General features: G+C 42.1%; 4 protein-coding genes across 10 annotated transcripts in view; 2 read left to right on the top strand and 2 right to left on the bottom strand.

Annotated features, from left to right (window-relative positions):
- The window catches only part of LOC104762312, a 6,144-nt gene extending 4,828 nt beyond the window's left edge, over positions 1-1,316 (bottom strand). Inside the window, exon 1 of one of the 3 annotated variants that reach the window (XM_019240542.1) lies at positions 34-1,316. In XM_019240542.1, coding sequence (XP_019096087.1) covers positions 34-1,299 — 1,266 coding nt within the window. In that variant the 5' untranslated portion in view covers positions 1,300-1,316. The remainder of the gene's footprint in view (positions 1-33) is intronic. The other 2 variants (XM_019240541.1, XM_019240540.1) reach the window with 2 other exon arrangements.
- Positions 1,493-2,884, top strand: LOC104762313 (APO protein 3, mitochondrial). The gene is made up of 2 exons (XM_010485578.2): positions 1,493-1,935; positions 2,011-2,884. The coding sequence occupies exons 1-2, from the start codon at positions 1,547-1,549 to the stop codon at positions 2,834-2,836; spliced, it is 1,215 nt and encodes a 404-aa protein (XP_010483880.1). The 5' UTR covers positions 1,493-1,546; the 3' UTR covers positions 2,837-2,884.
- On the bottom strand, positions 2,920-4,330 carry LOC104762314 (protein FLX-like 4). Of its 3 annotated transcripts, none has more exons than XM_010485580.1 (3): positions 4,156-4,330; positions 3,364-3,933; positions 2,920-3,279 (listed from the first exon to the last, which is right to left on the bottom strand). In XM_010485580.1, the coding sequence occupies exons 2-3, from the start codon at positions 3,930-3,932 to the stop codon at positions 3,138-3,140; spliced, it is 711 nt and encodes a 236-aa protein (XP_010483882.1). In that variant the 5' UTR covers position 3,933; positions 4,156-4,330; the 3' UTR covers positions 2,920-3,137. The 3 variants fall into 3 exon arrangements, with proteins under 3 accessions (XP_010483882.1, XP_010483883.1, XP_010483884.1); XM_010485581.1 differs by having other exon boundaries at positions 4,090-4,319; XM_010485582.2 differs by lacking the exon at positions 4,156-4,330 and adding an exon at positions 4,038-4,112.
- The window catches only part of LOC104763627, a 9,963-nt gene continuing 7,859 nt past the window's right edge, over positions 4,481-6,584 (top strand). The window contains exons 1-4 of one of the 3 annotated variants that reach the window (XM_019240473.1): positions 4,481-4,667; positions 4,820-5,254; positions 5,359-5,472; positions 5,575-5,662. In XM_019240473.1, coding sequence (XP_019096018.1) covers positions 4,829-5,254; positions 5,359-5,472; positions 5,575-5,662 — 628 coding nt within the window. In that variant the 5' untranslated portion in view covers positions 4,481-4,667; positions 4,820-4,828. Of the gene's footprint in view, positions 4,668-4,793; positions 5,255-5,358; positions 5,473-5,574; positions 5,924-6,584 lie in introns of all 3 variants that reach the window. The other 2 variants (XM_019240471.1, XM_019240472.1) reach the window with 2 other exon arrangements.

Here is a 6,584-nt window from a genome sequence, read left to right as displayed (position 1 = left end):
TGCATCTGTACCATCATTCCTTTCACACTTGATGTTGTTTAGGAAGTCTAGGATTTGACTGAGCTCATGACTTTCTAGAAAACAGATACTCTGAGGTGTTTCTACTAAACGCAAATCAACAATACTCTGTTGGGAAACTTCAAGTTTCACTAGATGCTTAACCGGAAAACGCATCATCCAGTCACGAAGGCTACCGGAGAGAATTTTCTTGTCGCAAAACGAGACAAGGAGCAATTTGATTTCCTTGAGTAACTTACTCCGCTCTTCATCCACAGCTATAGGCCATTCTTTGGACCATCCACTCTTAGATTTAGATGCAAAAGCTTTCACATCTGCGAGCCGGTTATTGATCATTTCAACGGCAGCTACTGCGTCTACTGGTTCCCAACTTCCAACAGATATCTTACGAGCCCAGTCTTTTCCAATCCTCTTGACCATATCCTTTTCTGAAGAAAGTTTAAAATCTACAGCGTGTTGTTGTTCAAGATGATTCTTACATTCTTCAGCACTGGAGAACTTCTTGGAACACAAAGTGCGGCATATCCAGAATGACCATTTTCTGTCTTTCTTTGCAGAAGCGAGAACTTGCTCCAAAGCATCTCGTCCCTCCGCTTTGTAATATCCTAATCCCACAACAAAATTTGTAAGCTTTGCAACGCTTACTTTCAAAAAGTCCCTTTTGATCCTAACATCCAATCCCACCCAGTATAACCTCAATCTTTTAAATGTATCCTCACGCGGGTCTGGACTCTTCTTTGACTCCCAAACTCTTTGTTCAGAGTTTTTCATAGTAGAACCAACAAGAGTCTTGGAAGAAGCGATACGAGACTCTGCATCTCTGATTACTTCCAACAATCCATTATTCTTTTCGTCGAGTACTTTTTGATCTTCCAAACTCAGTGGACCATGTTCAGCTGGGTTCTCTGCCCAAGTAAGAGTTAAACCATGTTTTGCTTTCTCCACAGCCTTCTTGAGATACAATACTGACCCAAGCTTTTTGCCCAACATGTGGAGTGAATTCGCACAAAGTGGTGATAACCCATCATCTTCCGAAAGACACTCTACAGAACCTAACAAGAATGCGACTTTCACGTCAGGGCTCTCTGCTTTTTGCGCTAGTCCCAAGAATACGTGACCTTCTTTGAGACGAAGATGCCATGCGTCTTTATCTTCCCCATGGACTAAAATCAAATCGTCAATGATCTCCAATGCCTTGATGTAGTTTCCTTCACGGAAGTGACGTGTAACATCTCTGTAGAGTTGTGCGCCCTCTTCATCATCCTTGAAAGAAGGCTCCATAGCAAACGATTCTTTTCGCTTTCTTGTTCTCTAGGGTTTTTTCAAAGCTTCGGAGAGACAAAATCTGATTTGCGAGAAGAAGAAGCAGAGTAGAGGGCAAGCGGGAGTCTCAACCAAAAGTAACAGCAAGGTACACGTGGGAGCCACGTGACAAGGCATGTGAAAAAAAAAAAAAAAAACTGAGAAAACCCAATTTTTCACCATTGGGGAATTCTATCGAACACCTTATGTGCATTTGGGAGCAAAAATGCAGAGAAGAAAGCTAATGCAAATCTCAGTCTCCGTAATCAGAAAATCTCATTATTCAACTCCCGTTAAATCTCTAACCACCAATCACGACGTTCCAGTTGTCGTTGTTGATGATGACGATCCTCTCTACGCCGACGTACCCAAGCCACGGAAGGATAAATCAGAGAGGAAGCCGTATCCGACTCCGATGAAAGAGTTGATTCGTCGCGCGAAAGAAGAGAAGCAACTGAGAAAACTACAACCATGTCGAGTTCTGGAAGATCCGCCGGATAACGGTTTACTTGTTCCGGAACTTGTCCACGTGGCTCATTCTGTTCACCGATGCCGCAACTCTTTGCTCTCCGGCCTCTCTAAAATCATTCACCATGTTCCTGTTCATCGCTGCAGGTTACATTACTATTCCTCTCCCTTCTCTCTTTTGATTTGCTTATATATTTGAGAACTTGTGTTGTTTTTGTTCAGATGCTGCTCTGAGGTTCATATTGGCAAGGAAGGTCATGAAATCAGGACTTGTACAGGTCCTGGTAGTGGTTCAAGAAGTGCGACTCATGTCTGGAAAAGAGGAAGAGTGAGCGATGTTGTCTTGTTCCCAAAAAGTTTTCACCTTTATGACCGTGCTGTCAAACCGAGAGTTATACACGACGAGAGATTTACCGTCCCTAAGATCTCTGCGGTTCTCGAGCTATGTATACAGGCTGGTGTAGACCTTGAGAAGTTCCCATCAAAGCGAAGATCGAAACCTGTGTACAGCATCGAAGGACGGATTGTAGATTTTGAGAAAGTCAGTGATGGAAATATAGAGACTGCAGTTACTTCTACTGTTGAGCTTTTACAAGAAGATGATCGTTGCAAGGTTGAGGAGAAGAAGAGCTTGAAGGAATTAAGCATTGAGACGATGGAGTCATGGTTTGAAATGGTTTTGGGGGTCAGGAAACTGATGGAGAGATACAAAGTGTGGACTTGTGGGTATTGTCCAGAGATTCAGGTTGGTCCAAAGGGACACAAAGTGAGGATGTGTAAAGCGACAAAGCATCAGATGCGAGACGGAATGCATGCGTGGCAAGAAGCTACTATTGATGATGTGGTTGGTCCAAACTATGTGTGGCATGTTAGGGATCCTACTGATGGTTCTGTTCTTGATAATAGCTTGACGAGGTTCTACGGCAAGGCTCCTGCGGTTGTGGAGATGTGTGTTCAAGGTGGTGCACCGGTACCTGATCAGTACAAGAGTATGATGAGGCTTGATGTGGTTTACCCTCAACGCGATGAGGTCGATCTAGTCGCTTGACCTCTTCTTAAGTATTGGGGATTTGTGTAATGAATGCTTAAGAGTACACTTGTTTGTTTCTGTGGTAGAATATTCTCAGCAGATGTTGTGATCGACCATTTGAACACTTCTCTAACTCATTTTCTCAGAAAGGAACAGGTTGATTTGAAAAAAAGGAAAGCTCATATATATATATATATATATATATATATATATATATTAGGAAAGATGAGAACACAATTGTGGTTCTTGTAATCCCTTCCTAAATAGAGGAGCCCCAGCCTCGGCCTCTTTGGTCTCAAATCTAAAACACATTCAATTCTCAGACGTCTTTGCTCCTTGCGGTTGCGATTTCACTTCGCAGCTTCTCAATCGTTTTAACAGCTCCGATTATTTTCCTCTCCATCTCTTTCAATTGCTCAAGTTTCTCTACGTTCCCACTCTTCTCTTCCTCAAAATCTTTCCTGTTACATAAAAACCAAATGGTTAAAACAACTGGTGATCAATAGTTAACAGTTACTTGACATGTAAAAGACTCTTCTTTTTACCGTAATCTCTGGTGCTCCTCTTTCAACCGCTCAAGCTCTTGGCTCGACGCCTCTAAACCCTCTGCCTCAAGACAAACCTTCTTCAACTCCTTTACCACCAACTTCACCTGTGAAGCAAGCTCTTCGCGTTCTCTGGCCAACCGATGAGCTTCAATGTGAGCTAATTGCACCTCCCTCCTTATATTCTCTCTGTTCTTGATCATACCCTCCATTTTAGCTATTTTCTCAAGAGTCGCCCGGATCTGAATCTCGGTGTCTGTTTCCGTCTTTCTGATGTGAGCTCTTAGCCCCTGGACTTCACGGTCAGCCACGGTTAAGTCTTCCTTGAGAGCTACGTAGCTTGAAGCTAGTTTCCGGTTGTCACTTGAGAGCCGGTCTATCTCAGCAGCTTGAGCTGCAATCTTGTTCTCTAGAATATCGGGAAGAGAGATCCGTTGGTCTCGAAGATGACGCGGATCCGAAGCCGAAGAGATGGTCTCATGGTGCCTTGATAATGATGACCCACTAGTTGACATGCCTTGGCTCACTCTGCTATGATGCTTTGAACCTATCCTCTCCCTTGAAGACATTCTACAGAAGAAAAAAAGATGACCTCCACTCAAAACATAGAACTTAAAGATTAAAAATCAAGAAAGCTAATGAGATTCAGTAATCGAAGAAAGCACAGAACAAACCCTAGGTTCCTATCTTGGCACGAGCTAGAAGAAACCCAGGAATTGGACGAACCTTAAACTAAGGAGACAAACCAATTCTAAGAAACCCTAGTATCATCCGTATCACAATTCGACGAACCTGAAATTCACAAATAGAGATTGATCTCCGGAAGAGGCAACTACAGGGCTTTTATGTTCTGAAAAGCTGATCTCTAAATCAACTCAAAGACTAGAGATCGATTTCACAACTCTCAAATCAAAGACACCAACTCTCTGGTCTGGTCTCGGCTTGTGTCAGAAAGTTCCAACTCTCTGTAATTGTTGTTATTTTTACGATGGGTAAATTAGTTTTGTTTAAAGATTTGGGTCTTAATAAAGGCCCAATAGATAGTTATTGGCCCATTTAAATATTTAGCCTTACACGTCTGTCACGTGATTCTCTGTGAAAGTCATCTTCTCCGCGACACCTTCATGAACCAAAAACATACTTATATAGAGAACAGAATCCAACTTCTTCTATCAATTCAGATTCGCACGTTGATCCTAATCTTAAATACAAAAATCAACACCTAATTATGACCTGATCTGATATTACCTCTCTTATTCAATCTTCCTGATTTCTCAATTTCAGTCCTAGGGTTTCAAATTCCGGTAAGTCACTTTTTGTCATTTTCATCTCTCTCTTTGATTTTTTTTTTCCGTTTGATTCTCAAAACCCAGATCGTGTGACGTATTTATTACTATTTCTTGATCCCACATTTGTTTTTGTAATTCCAGTGACATATTCGCGTACTTGTTTACAGTTTAAAGAGATGGCCGAAGCGATGGAGACGGAGATGGAGTTATCTGATGGTGAACAAACGAATGCTAATAATGCATATGTTGCTGCTTCCCAAAACTCTGCTTCTGCTATGTATAACAGAAACCTTTTGGCTGCTTATGGGAACTCACCCACTGGATTAGAGAAAGTGATACAAAGGAGACCTCAGGTTCATCATGAGCAGCTGCTACCTGGTTATATCTTTATGTGTAATGCGAGGACGAAAAATGATTGCTACCGTTACCGTGTTTTCGGCGTTCCAAGAGGAAGAAGAGACGTTGTTGAGAGTATCAAACCAGGGATGAAGCTTTTCCTTTATGACTTTGAGAAGAGACTTTTGTATGGTGTCTATGAAGCTACTACTGGTGGCAGGTTGGATATTGAACCTGAAGCTTTTGACATGCAATATCCTGCTCAGGTAAGCCTCCTGTGAACACACACACACATATGCTTTCGTTTAGATAAATCATCATCTGAATGTGTCTAAGATTGTTCTTTTTCTCTTTTACTTGATTTTGGCAGGTTGGATTTAGAATCCTCATGAACTGTTATCCCTTGCCAGAAAACGCTTTCAAGTCTGCTATCTATGAAAATTACAAGGGGCCCAAATTTAATCAAGAACTTGCTCCTCACCAAGTAATACACTTTTTCTTGCTTTTTTTTACAGCACAGGTTTTTTTAAGTTCCATGCTTACCTGCTTGACTTTTTAGTAATGATAATTGTTCCATGGATTGCAGGTTATGTCTTTGTTATCATTGTTCCGTCCATTTACTGCTCCAGAGATCGATCTGTTACCTCAGAGATTGGCTTCTAGAGCTCCAGCACCAAGGACTCTATCTTTTGAGGAAAGGTTCATAGCTGCTACACAACTTAGAAATGCTTCATCTGTTTTAGATCCTCTGTCTGCTCGTCATGCAGAACCACGACCTGGCTCTCTTATGGCCCATCAGTCTGCTCCCCGCACATCTCTGCTCCAACATAGTTACTCCAGACAAGACGACTACACAACCCCACCTAGAGATGGTCTGTCAAATTTGAATCAGCCTTATTATCCTACAGAAGCTCGGCAGCAACGGTTGCTCGGAGATCCTCCTCAGTCAGATCCTCCTCGGTCAGACCCTCCGCGGTCATCTATACAGGACCCTCAACTCAAATACCTTACCATTTTATCTAATATTCGGAGGTAACTATGGTTGTAGGGGGTTTTGGTATTCCTTTAGCCAATAGCTTTATTGATTTATTATCCTATTTCAGTTCCAATTTGAACTTTAATCTTTTGCCAAATATGTCGATCATAGCTATTTGAACTCTGCTAGACTCCAGGACCTCCACACTGCAGATGTTTACATTGTTCCTATTTTCTGGCTTTGCAGTTACCTATATGTGAATGTGTAACCATAGGGCTTGGTTTTTTTTGCTATGACAGATACGGAACTGCTTCAGAGTGCTTGGCGTCAGAAAATGAATCTATTCCGGCAACACCATCAGAGAAGGACCACTTTGCGTCACCTTATTCTGATAATAAATATCACCCGTCGACGTTATCTGGGAATGAGCATCCTTCTGCACCTGCAGCTAATGGGAGTGGGTATAGAAGTGAGTTCTATACTTCAGCATCACAAAAGGAAGTGGAAGCTAGTCAGCAGCATGAAATTCCGGCTAGGACTTACTATCACCCAGAAGCATCTACAGTTTCAAATACTACAGTGTCCATGCAACCAGATATGCAGGCAGTTAGTGCTTCTCA

Source organism: Camelina sativa, chromosome 18, assembly GCF_000633955.1.
Source record: "Camelina sativa cultivar DH55 chromosome 18, Cs, whole genome shotgun sequence".
NCBI classification, from domain to species: domain Eukaryota; kingdom Viridiplantae; phylum Streptophyta; class Magnoliopsida; order Brassicales; family Brassicaceae; genus Camelina; species Camelina sativa.
Note: the sequence above shows the minus strand (reverse complement) of the source record. Positions and strands in the feature narration are given on the sequence as shown.

Coding starts and splice junctions, on each gene's coding strand:
- LOC104762314 (XM_010485580.1), bottom strand. CDS start 3,932: ATGTCTTCAAGGGAGAGGATAGGTTCAAAGCATCATAGCAGAGTGAGC. Junction 3,280..3,363: donor GAGGAGCACCAGAGATTACG/GTAAAAAGAAGA, acceptor TTTATGTAACAG/GAAAGATTTTGAGGAAGAGA.
- LOC104762313 (XM_010485578.2), top strand. CDS start 1,547: ATGCAGAGAAGAAAGCTAATGCAAATCTCAGTCTCCGTAATCAGAAAA. Junction 1,936..2,010: donor GTTCCTGTTCATCGCTGCAG/GTTACATTACTA, acceptor GTTTTTGTTCAG/ATGCTGCTCTGAGGTTCATA.